At 39.4% G+C, this 12,816-nt stretch overlaps 1 protein-coding gene across 1 annotated transcript in view; it reads left to right on the top strand.

Annotated features, from left to right (window-relative positions):
- Positions 1-11,649, top strand: part of LOC103354986 (vitamin D3 receptor B) — a 28,013-nt gene extending 16,364 nt beyond the window's left edge. The window contains exons 5-10 of the mRNA XM_008278617.1: positions 311-507; positions 1,089-1,188; positions 1,908-2,088; positions 3,843-3,994; positions 5,159-5,275; positions 5,844-11,649. Coding sequence (XP_008276839.1) covers positions 311-507; positions 1,089-1,188; positions 1,908-2,088; positions 3,843-3,994; positions 5,159-5,275; positions 5,844-6,097 — 1,001 coding nt within the window. The 3' untranslated portion in view covers positions 6,098-11,649. The remainder of the gene's footprint in view (positions 1-310; positions 508-1,088; positions 1,189-1,907; positions 2,089-3,842; positions 3,995-5,158; positions 5,276-5,843) is intronic.
- Positions 11,650-12,816: the final 1,167 nt, after the last annotated feature.

Genomic DNA, 12,816 nt, shown 5'->3' with positions numbered 1-12,816 from the left:
CCCCCCCCCCCCCTTCACCCAACATGACATTGACATAGCTGTCATCATAATGTAAAAGACAAATACATATCGAAAAGCTTTGAAAGCGGTGTACCTTAGATCGGTTTGGGTGGTGTAAATATCCTCTGACTGTATTTTATTTTTAAGTTGCTTTCTGATTCCGACAAGTATTTTCTGTTCTGTTATATTCATGTTATTCTTACACACAAAACAAATTCACTATACATGTTTTGGGGTTTTTTTTCCTGAAAGTTTATTTTTTCCCTCATACATATATTTGTAACATTCTTTCTTCATCTTGCCCCTTCAGTCATTCTGACAGACGAGGAAGTGCAGAGGAAGAAGGACCTTATTCAGCGGAGGAAGGATGAGGAGGCACAGCGCGAAGCAGAGAGGGAAGCGCGGCGGCCCCGACTCACTGATGAACAGAGTCAGGTCATCGCTACGCTGGTGGAGGCGCACCACAAAACATATGACGACTCCTACTCTGATTTCTGCCGTTTCAGGGTTCGTGTCTTAATATTTATTCTTGTTATCAAATCAATATTATGCTGTTAAATATATTTCACATATTTCATGCTCAACAACACTGAAATAAAACTGATACTGTTGTGAAAATATTAAGGACGGACAGTGACACCTACTAATAACAAAATGCTATTTAGTAGTAATAAAATGGTGCTATTTGTTTGCCACTTTCATGGCCCCACAAAATAACAATATTGACATAACTTTCAAATGAGAGCTTGGATCTTTTTAGTGCATTAACAGTGTTAAGTTTCCTCCTCTTCCTAAAACAGTCAACAACAATCATATTTTGTACTGTTTCCACACAAAGTGGTCCTTCAAATAATTTCTCCTCAGGAATTTCATTCCCACTAAATACACAAACAGCCCAACACAAATCTGTTGTTTTATTACAGTTTTTGTAGCATCCAAATTACATCTGTTTTTTTGTTTTGTTTTGTTTTGTTTTGTTTTTTAATTCAAATCAGTATGTTTTACTGTATAAAAGTATTTCTTACAAATGGCTCATCACTTTAGTTTTTTATTTTTAGTGAATATTTACCCTATTTTCTCCTTTCTAGCCTCCTGTGCGCGAGGGCCCAGTGACGCGAAGTGCCAGCAGAGCTGCCTCCCTCCACTCCCTGTCTGATGCCTCCTCTGACTCCTTCAGTCACTCTCCAGGTAAGAGATACACACTATGAACATCACATAAGATCTAATGAGAACGGGACTGCTTGGTCATGTTAAAAAAAAAAAAAATTTAAATCAAGAAAGAAAGAAAATCAGAACTGATTCATTAAAACTACTTGACTTGCATAAAAAATGAAACTATCAAAATTGACAGACATGTTTTGAGAAAAGTGATATTATATAGTTTATTCTTAACTTGAAATGGTTCTGGTTTCCAGTTCAGTTGTTTGTGTTGTTGGCTTATGAAATCCGTTAGGCTGCTTTACTGAGAATCCAGTGGAAATCCTGTGAATAACCTGTACCCTGCAGACACCTGACCCCTGCTAGTAAACATCAGTTCATTAATGCATCCATCACTAATGGAGTGAACACAGCGAGTGACATGGTCACGTGGCCTACCACCAACACTCAGCAGGGACAAATAACAACCCCACCTAGCTCTGCATGCTCTACATATTGTCTAAGGTGTCGTCTGAGAATTATCTGGCTCGTGTATTTTTAAATGATCCTTTCCATCATCAGGTTTTCGTTACTCCATGCTTGCTGTCGGTTGCTTCAGCACGTTGTGTATATTCATAGAGAAATAGTGTGGAAATTGTTGTTAGCTGTCATGAACACTTTTTTCTCCCTTCTTTTGTACTCTTCTCTCCTTTGTCCTCTTTTGTTTTCTCCGCCAATCTCTTCTGCTCTCTTTAATCTGGTCACAACAGAGTCAGTAGATACGAAGATGAACTTCAACAACCTGCTGATGATGTACCAGGAGCAGGGCAGCAGCCCCGACTCCAGTGAGGAGGAGGGCTCCAGTTTCTCGATGCTGCCCCACCTGGCTGACCTGGTCTCCTATAGTATCCAGAAGGTCATTGGCTTTGCCAAGATGATCCCTGGGTTCAGGTATGTGTCTGTTATGTCTATGCATGTGAAGAACATCTTTCTGTCTGTCTGTCACAGATGTCCTGCTGCCCCTCTGCATCAGTTGTCAGTAAGTCTTTTCTGGAGAATATGACTCCAAGACCTCTAGACTGACCAAAAAGTGGTCTTACTAAATATATGATTACTACAATAAGATGGCAAGAAATAATAATTGAAAATTGAAATACTTGCTAAACTACGATGCTATACATAACTATATATAGTTTTGCTGGATTGTTTGTAATGCACTTTTCTAAATCAAAGTGAAAGTCAATCTATTAAGACTCAAGGCTGACATATAATACTGTTAGAGAGAAAAGAGGAGAGGACACAGTTTTTCTGAGCTTCTCTGAATTTTTGTGTCTACCAAGAATTTTCTTAATTTCTTGTATGTTTTTTTCTGTGTTTGTTTGTTTGCTTTGAAACAGTCATGCCCCTGTAACTAAATGGCGAAGCCTGCAAAATCAAATCCTGGCCTCAGTGTACTTTTGGAACTTGTTTATTTTTTATTTGCTTGTCTTGCAGTGACTCTTCACCTTAATGTGTGTTATAGACTTTTTACACATTCTTGTATTTTTTCTTCTCTATTGATGTTGTGTCACGGTGGCGGTCGCAGTCTAAAGGCCATAGAGTACTGATAAACTGCATATTACAGACAACTGATGCATTTTAGAATAACTTACAAATTGTGGATGAGGTTATACATTAGCCGTGGTCATGTTAATTTGAAACCCAGTTCAGTGTATTAGTAGGTCATTGCCTAGTTTTACAAGAAGATACTCCTCCAGTGCTCGGCAGTCAGCTGTCTATCTTACACATACACCCACGAGTTGTGTATGTGATGATCACACTTTGTTTTATGAGCATGTGATATATCTGGTACAAGAAAAACTGTGTTGTAAAACTCTGAATGACATGAAGGAAAATATATTAACCTTGAAATTAGAAAAGAGTGAAGAGAATAATAGGCCCTGTCATTGTAAAGGCAAAACTAGGGTGGCTCACCAAAGTCTTCCCAATGTTTCTGTCTCACCTTCCACACATGGAAACCGTTGTCTTCCAGAGTGTTTGTCTCTCGGTGTGCTGACAGGGACTAACTCACAGTGTCTCAGGGGGTCACCCAAAGTCAAAGCTAAAACAAGTCGGGGCCTGTATTTCCTGAAAGTTGTCATTCCCACTGGCAGCAAGTGATGGACATGACACATTACCTTTGGAATGTTTGTCCACTTATGATAGGCTCTCTAATCCCTGAAAAACAACCCAGACCTCCCCTAAAGATCTGCGGCTTTCAGCTCTTGTCTCCTGCACAGTTCACTTGTGTCATTTCACAACATTTACAGGCATGTAACATTTCTGATGCAAGATCTTACCTGTGACCGTGGCGACAATTAAAACAGCCTCAGTTTGATTTTGTGAAATGTGCATTCCACACACAGTCAGCCCCCACAGCACAAGGAAGCAAACGTGAAGTATTGCTTGGATGGATTTTTTTTCCTGCACACCATATGATCTGATAAAAGAAAAAAAAAATTGAAGACTGTGATTGTCCTTGAACACACACACAACAGCATTAAACCACTGTTAACGGATGAGCTGACATATTTCACGTGTAAACACACAATGCGGGCAGGTACATATTTGGCATGTTTTAACTTGATTAACTTGTTTTTAAGGACTCTTTGTTCATTCGTTTGTAATTTGTGGAACGTAATGGATGATTTCTTTCCCCCCCGTAGGGAGTTGACTGCAGAGGACCAGATTGCTCTGCTCAAGTCCAGCGCCATTGAGGTGATCATGCTGCGCTCAAATCAGAGCTTCAACCTGGAAGACATGTCATGGAGCTGTGGTGCGCCTGACTTTAAATACCAGATCAGTGATGTCACCAAAGGTCAGTCTGAACACTGTCATGTGTGCAGTTTGACTGCTGTGAAGACACGCCAATTTTCAGGGCTATGTATGTGCACGCCTGTCAACTCTTTTTGTCCAGCTGATTGTTAAAGAAAGGTTCGCATGTTACACATTAACACTTTTACTTAGTGCTCAGAGGAAACAGCCTGCTCTTAAGGAGGTGACCATATCATTAGCGTGGGAGTACAGATAAGGTTACCGGCAGTGGCCTGTGCACACACCCATAGGCAAAAGATGCAAATGCAAGTGTTTCTGCAAAACCAGTCTTACACATCCGCAGAAGCCCCTGTGGGCACAGCTTTCATTTGCCTTTCAAACAAGACCCTCTCTTTCTTGGATCAAGGAAAGAATGTCACTCCTGACCTGCTCACGACACAAAACAACTACTGTCTGAACCAGGAGAAGCAGCTCTGTTGTACTCCTCTTAAAATAACCCTGAATAGTTGACATGTACATGACTGGAATACAAATGTGTTTTTTAAATCCCGTGATCAATAGTGCATAAGTTTTGAACACTCTTCCACGTGGGATCTAGTCCCTGAAAGCTTCTCCATGGCAGCTTAATAGAAAAAAAATGTATGTCATGTAGTTAAAACTGATTTTTTTTTTCTTTTAAACAAAGTCTTTAAAATGCATCAGAATTGTCCTAACAGAAAAAAAAAACATGTTCAAGACTATTGCCCAAATATCATAATAAGAAAAATGTTAAATTATAGATAATTACATTTTTCTACAGGCACTGTTCAGAATGTGCTCAGAAAGAATTGAGTTTCAATACACAGCCCAGCCATAAAATTACAGAAAGGAGGCAGATCATAGTAATCATTAAAAATCTTTGGTCAATATTGTTTGGCTTCTCATTCACACATATACATTAAAATAATTCCCCTAAGAAATGGCATATGCACTGATCTTAATTCAGATTTGCTTTTCAAACAAATCAGCACACAAGTAGTTCATGGTGAAAACAAACCTGGGAATGCACAGCATGCGATTAAAAAGTCTTCAACACAGATATTTCCAACAGGCGAAATTAAATATTAATGAGTAACGGGGATGGTATCATTCCCTTGAGGGCTTTCTTTTCTTATGCGATATAGTTTTGAAGCTGCACTGATTGTAATGATTTGTTGATCTTGTGTAGCGGGCCACACTCTGGAGCTGTTGGAGCCACTGGTAAAGTTCCAGGTGGGCCTGAAGAAGCTCAACCTGCACGAGGAGGAACATGTGCTGCTGATGGCCATCTGTTTGCTTTCTCCAGGTACTGTAGGTCTGACTGTGTGGAGGAGGGAATATGTGAGGGTCGTCATGAATTGTTGATGATTGATCTCCTGTGTTTTTTTTTCCAATAGAGAAGATATTCTAGATGACTTTAATTGTGGCAAAGATCAACTTAAACATTTTAATTAGAGAATATTTAAAGCGTTGTTGCCAACTATCATTCTGCATAAATCACATTAAGGTGCAGGTCTATGCTATTTGAACAGTTTTGTGCGGAACAGCTTTCATGTGAACCTACATTCGTGTGTAAGGTATGCATTTATGGAGGATACAGTGCATATATTATACATGTATAGCAAGCAAGCATGTGTAACTAAGTGGATATTTGCATCCCTTTGTGTGTATGAGGTACCTCATTAACAATGCATATGTGCTCTCCCAGATCTAAAATTAGCAAGCCACCTACCCAGAACACCGGAAATAACTTTGACTTGTTTTTCAGTGTAATCTTCACTTTTCTGCCATTTTAACACCTAATTTCTGTTGCTGTTCTGTGGTTTGTGTAAGCGACCATAAATATCTCGAGTGTCTCCCCTCCCCTGCTGCAGACCGCCCAGGTGTGCAGGATCACTCGCGGATCGAAGCCCTGCAAGACCGTCTGTCAGAGACCCTGCAGGCCTACATCCAGCTCCACCACCCAGGAGGACGGCTGCTGTATGCCAAGATGATCCAGAAGCTGGCCGACCTGCGCAGCCTCAACGAGGAGCACTCCAAACAGTACCGCTCACTGTCCTTCCAGCCGGAGCACAGCATGCAGCTCACCCCGCTGGTGTTGGAGGTGTTCGGCAGCGAAGTCTCCTAGAGGACGCCTCCGAACCCCAGCTGTGGAGAGGAAGCTGGAGACAAGACCCCAGGGGGTGAAAAAGGAGGGGAGGGAGCTAAGGATGTGATGAATGAGCTAAATGCAGGTGTGGAGTATGAAGTGAAGAGAGAAAGAAGTGTGCGTGTGCGTGCGTGCATGTGTTTATCTGTGTGTGGCTTCATGTATGTGTCACATCTAAAGAAGTCTATCTTGGTGTAAAGGCCAAGGTTGTATGGGGAGCAAGCAGATGTTAAGAGACACAGTAAACAAGGGAAATTCATAGAGTACAAACTGAACTATACATACAACTTCTGCCTATATACAGTGTTTTTGTCTGTATTTAAATCAACAAACAGCTGCTTCAAATGCCTGGACATTTTGTGTGTGTACATGTTGTTCACACACCAACACAACAAACATACTCAGTTATTCATTTAGCCATTCAGTTGAGCTACCTCTTGGTTTTACTGGGGTTGTTTTATATTTACATCACCTATGTGAAACACTAACTTTTACAAAGAACAATTTAGATACAGTACAGATTACATTTCAGTTTACCGGTGCAAAAGCAGTGCCTGCACATTATTTTTGAATTTTTGATGATTCATGTATTTTTTTGTTTCGTTTTGTTTTTTGTTTTTATCTGCTTCTCTCCAAGGCAGCATTTGTATATGACTGTGTATACAATTCAAACACATGCCTTTCACCTTTCACCAAAGGTATGGTCAACTACTTTCTCAAAAAGCTTCCAGTACCTAAAAATAACCTTGCTGCTCCATGGCTCGCTTCACCCATGCAGCCACTCGGCAAGTTTTCTGACTAGCCTCACAGCCTATGAAGGAAAGTGTCATTATGTAGGTTTATACTGCAGAGTACAGAGCATAGTCTGTAATTTAGTGAGGTTTTGATAGGACTTTAGGGTGCCTGGTTTGAGGTGAGAATTAGCCACTAAATGTGTTAGCTACTTTTACACTGCTAACTGTCAATCAAACCAAGCCGGCATTATGGCTTGTTACTCTCTTTTGAAATTGTTTTTCATTATTCTTCTCTTTTGTTTAACTGTTTATTTCCATGTAAATACTTAATTGCTATCACATGTATCCTAAGCACTGTTATACCACCTTTTACTCAAGCCTATGTATTGATATACAGTATCTATATTATCACAGATTTTAAAGGGCTAAAATGCCAAATCTAACTGGAATAGTCATTCGAGGCCAAAGCAAGGGGCCTGTCTTCTTGTTGATATATAGCTGCATACCATACTTGGAATTGGCATAGATATGGATAGAATTGCAATAGATGCTTTTTTTTGTTTTATACGTCACTACACCTTTAAAACAATTCCATGAATTGTTCCTCTTCAGTATACGGTGAGCTCGGTGGGCGGAGAGCTTAGGAAGCTGCTTCAGACCTCCACAGATATCACACCCCTTTCGTTTCTGACTGGGAAGTGGATTTTCTAGAATGTCTGAGGACCTGGTTGTGGTGGTGACAATGCTGCGTGCCTCCACACCCCGGCCCTCCTGTTTGATGATGTATGCTGCGCAGCCCTCTAGTGGCTGTATCATGTAAATACCAGGTATATATATGTGTATATATATACATATATATATATATACATATATATGTATATATAATGTCTGCCGCTGTACATAGGGCTACATAGATTTTCAAGGTTATTTTGTTTTTCAAAAAATATATATATGCAAATACGATTGACCCTTTTTTGTTTCTGATCCATTATTACCATGTTCTGAAACACTATGCTCTTTGTTTTTTTTTTTACTTTCTTGGAAGGAAATATTTAGGAATGGCTTATACAGGGATTGCTTGTGCATTTGACACAGTCAGATTTGTATAGGGGGTGGGTTGATGTTAATTTCCAAGGTTCATTTTTCAGAAAGGACAAGCTAATCATACTGTGCTGCTCTCAAATATAAGCCATATAGATCATCAAGCTACTTCTACACATGATACATTACAGTACATTGAAGTGATGACTCCAGGGCCTTGGACATTCTCATTATATAGTCAACTAAACGTGTATGCTATTAATCTATGGCTTTTGGAACATGAGCTTGTATATGATTGGAACTTGTATGCCTTCTCTCTGCTGTCAGTCATCTTTGGCTTATGCTTCATCAGACAGCATCTAATGGCTTATAAACCAAACTGCCAAGAGACTTCAAACGCTTATGTTTACAGGCCAGTAATGTGTGGCTTGCTGCATGTGGGATTATGGTAAAATTATACAAGGTGACATGTCGTCTATATCGAGACAATTTCCCCAAAGAAATGTTAAGTCCATTTCCTGCCAAGTGCAAATGATTCCACCGGGGGCAACTTTGCTTAAAGGCTCTCATTTGCAGAGATGACACGGAAGTTTCTTTTTGTCTTCTATTAGCTGTGTGACAGAAGGCATCTGATAAAAACAGTTCCTGTGATTGGCCACCCGGTCCTCCCATGTCAGACGATGAGTTTCCTTCATCTCCTTAGACCAGAGTTACTCTTTGAGGAAGATGCTGGGAGAGAGAGAGAGCACATTTGTTGCTCACAGCTGCTTTGTGAGAAGTTGTTGCTTTGATTTGTTCAGCCCACATGGATTTTATTAAACCTATCATAGGAATTGTCGTCCGTTCTACGTCACTGTGGCTTTATTCCAACTCTTCGCAGTCACTGTGATAGTCGGGGCTTGATGCTTAGATAATCTGCATAGCACAAATAGTTAATCATTTTTGATAGTTCCCATATTCACATAATCATAGTAAGTTTGATTTTCTTCCTGAAAGTCATTGGGATTATATAGTTTGTGTGTATATATAATTCCCTGTGCCCCACAAATTACCCTGCTGTGATTGAACTTTTAAGGAGTCGAAGCTCGAGTGTCTTTAGGCAGTACCACTCGTATGTATAATATGTCAGTTTGATGAGGGATATGATGTGCTTGGTTACTGAACACTGACTTTTGAAGTTTTGAAAAGTCTCCATGTTGATTTTTTTTTTCTCTCTCTCTCTGAATACATACTTCTGTATGTAGATATGGGTTTGATTTTGTTCTGTTTTCTTTTTGAGATAGAGGTGCAGTGTTGATTTGTGTATGTTAAAATACAGTGGGAGGTTTGGTGAATATGTAAGTGCCACGGGGAGAGTTCCCTCCACACAAGAACAGGGTAAAAGAGGAGTTGTGCTTGGGGATTTAAAAAAACCCAACAGGAAATCTCTCAAGGATGTATTATGTAGCCGCTAATTGAGCAAGTAGATTTTGGTCAGTAACACAAGGTGTCAGGGGAATTCAGAGGTTTTATCGTAAGAAGGTAGCCCCCCTCTTTTATGACTGAATAGCTGATCAGATGTTGATTATCGGGATCCTTTCCTTCCCCCCCTCCTTCCAGTATATACTGTACGCACAATGCGATTACAGTTTAATCTGAATATGGTGCATCCCCAGAGGTTTCTGTTTGGTTTTTCCATGGTAGGCTGCTTAGAATCTGTAAGTTTTTAACTCTGCATTGTGGTTGTTAAAATACTGGAACTTGAGAACCATGCATCAGTGGAAATCCCCCACAAATTACATGATCCATCTTGGTTGAGATTTCCTTCAGATTGGCAACATAACACAGTAACAATGCCTGCAATATACAACTCATGGTACACTATCACCAGCAAGCTTTACAGTTTATCATGTTAGTAGTAATTTTTTGAAGTTTTTTGTATAACTGTTGCCATTACAAATCCTGTCTGACAGCATGTATGATATCAGTCACAGAAAACTGTTGGCCATCTCCCATGCAAAGGATTTCAACTCTGTTTTTTTTGTTTTTGTTTTTGTTTCTCCCTTTAGGACAGGGATTGTAATGGAATCAACTTAATGTAGTTCTTACAAAAAGGAGTGTCCACAATGGATGTACACCATAATCTACCTAAAAAACCTACCTCTTTTAGCTCAGATTTTGCTTTAGCATTAAGCATTTGCCTCTGTTTTTACTTTTATAATATTTGTATTCATGTTGGTATTTATTGCTGTCTAATGAGTCATACTTCAATGATTACCTCAGAGATATCTCACAGATTTGGGAGAGTCCAGCTAATGAAGTCATTCATAGTTTGTTTCTTTTTTGTTTCTTTTTTTTTGTACAGCTTTTTCTTCTCAGACTTAGCAATACTTTTTCTTTTTCTTTTTTTTTTTTAACGCACAAAATACCAGGAGTGTTTTAATCTAGTGCCTGCACTCTGACCATCGGGGCTCTGGCTAGAATGAGGCTGCATTTACTTCAGATCTTTCTCTGCATCTTTTGCTCTGTACTTACAGTATATTCATGTAGTTTTTCAGCAAAAGACGCAGTTAATCTCTCTGCCATATTGCTGATATCAATGGTATCTTTCTAGTCTTTAGAGGGCAAACTGAAGTGGAGAACTTTTTGGTGTGAATGCAGCCATAAAGAAGTAACAACCTCAAAGACTTTGTGGCAGTAGGAGAGGCGAGAGGTGTGTTTGTGCTCCACTTGGTACCGTTAGCATGGTCTATGCTCTGTAGTACGTCATCCTTACTTTGTCCTTCTGATTTGTCTTCTCATTTCCTCCATTACCCTCTTTGTGTCTTCACCTCTCCTTCTGTCGTAAAGTCTGTTCCTGCACCTTCATCATTCCCTACCAGTCTTTGGTCAAACGAGGGGAATTAGGAGGGGTGAAATCCTCAGTATCCATGCAATGCTGCTTTTATCTTGAGCATCACCAAGTTGTGCGTAACCGACACCACATATGCAGGCATCGTCCAAAGTGTCGGCCCCCAGCAGGCGCGACAAGCCTCGTCAGAAGATCGTGTCTTTCGAAATGTACGCAACTTAGTGGTGCTTATTGGGAAAAAAAAATTCCATTGAGACCTTAGTATCATTAACGGAGCAACTACTCACTTTGGTGAATCCAAACCAAGTTTTTTTTTTTTTCTTTTTTTTTTGTATTCATGTCAAACTGCTTCAGGTAAACACTGAATGAAATTAGAGAGTTTTTATTGATCAGTGAATACTGAGGAAGTGTCGCCATGGTCACATCTACCCTGAGCTGTGTGCCATAACGTGACCCTTTTTAATGCAGGGGAGAGTGTTAACAAAGCTGGCTTCAGATGTTCCCCAGCTTAATTAGAATGAGAAGGTTGTCCGAGTGTGAGATTGGCTTCTTGCTCTGTCAGCCACGTGTGTCGATCTTTTGTAAGGATTTGAATTTGGCATTGAATTCTTACCCTGCATTGTGAATCCAAATTATGCCACATTCGATTGAAATGCCTAAACCAACAAAAAGCACTTAATATAATGTTTGTAACACATGTATACTGATCAAGCTACTAGCCATGAACTGCCTTTGTAGGTCAGCACGATATGGCTCCAATTATCAAGAAAATTTAAGTAACCTAAATTCTAATGTAATTGCAATTTATCTTTTGTCTCATTTTTTTTTTTTCAAAGATCTTCTTTTTTCTATTATAAATGGGTGTTTATGTAATGTTATTTTTGTCGGATGTTTTGCAAATCAAAAATAAACAGTTGTACATAGCAGTGGGCTTCTGTGTGATCTGTTTTTATATGTTACAAGTTCATTCTGAATAAACGAAATGAATATCTTTTAAATGCTAGTATTCAGTATTTAAATTAGACAGATTTTCTATCATTTGTAACTTGTGTAAATTTGCAATCTTATTTCTCTATTACTCTTTTGGCCAACTACATTATTAAAAGAAAGAAGATTGTGTGTTTACAAAGAACCCTTCCTACATGTGCCCAGAATGGTAATTCAACAGACTCAAGTGTGCTGTTGACTGAACATTTTGTTGCTTTGAGTCAGGCCATGATGGCACTCCAGAAGCTGCTTCACCTTATCACAGTGAAGTAGTACAAAGGACTACCACTCAAACACATGCTCTTACTATGTTCTCAAAGTAAAATGTTTGCATCCCAAGGATATTTCTCTGCACAATACATAGTTTAAAATGCCACACACACACCCAGAGTAAAATAAGATACAAAACAAAAGGGGGAAAAGAATTAACTTAAAGAAGGTACAGCACATTAAAAGACATCTCTAGTGAACGTTCTTTACCTTGTCAGTGTGCTTGCAGTCACTGACATGGTTATGCTACCCTGATCCTTTCCTGTTCTGAGGGTGGTCTTAAAAACATTGATTCTGACAGCCAAGGTTTCATAAATAAGAAACCTGAGAAACCAAACTGCTCAGCTTGCAGGATGGAGTTTCCATATCAGTGTTCATCTTCAGAATCGGTTTCCAGTTGAGGCATGTGCGGCTTGATTACTCCAATATTATACTTCGCCACTGTGTAGCGCAACGTAGTTTTATAGCATTTGAGCAGAGTCCTAGGTGAGCTGGTGTGTTTGAACTGCAGAGTCGGGAACTTCATAGATTTGCACATTATAGAGGGAGCAATGGATTTAAATCTGAGACGTTTTAAGGCAGGTAAGGATTAATTTTGGGGGGAAAAAAACACTTTTTGACACACCGAAGTGAAGTTTTAGGGGTTTCATCAATGACTTGGATTTTAATAAAAGTGTGAAGTTCATGTACATTGTTCCAAAAATACAATCAATGAATAAATTGTACACAACGGCACATGTAAAACTATATTAATACGTTATTTATTACATGAATCCCCTGTCATGTTTTGATACATATACTAACAATATGTGTCTAACAACATGTCATTATTTCCT

Source organism: Stegastes partitus, unplaced genomic scaffold (assembly GCF_000690725.1).
Source record: "Stegastes partitus isolate 25-593 unplaced genomic scaffold, Stegastes_partitus-1.0.2 Scaffold128, whole genome shotgun sequence".
Classification (NCBI taxonomy): Eukaryota; Metazoa; Chordata; class Actinopteri; family Pomacentridae; genus Stegastes; species Stegastes partitus.
The sequence above is the reverse complement of the archived record's forward strand: the minus strand, read 5'-3'. Positions and strand labels throughout refer to the sequence as shown.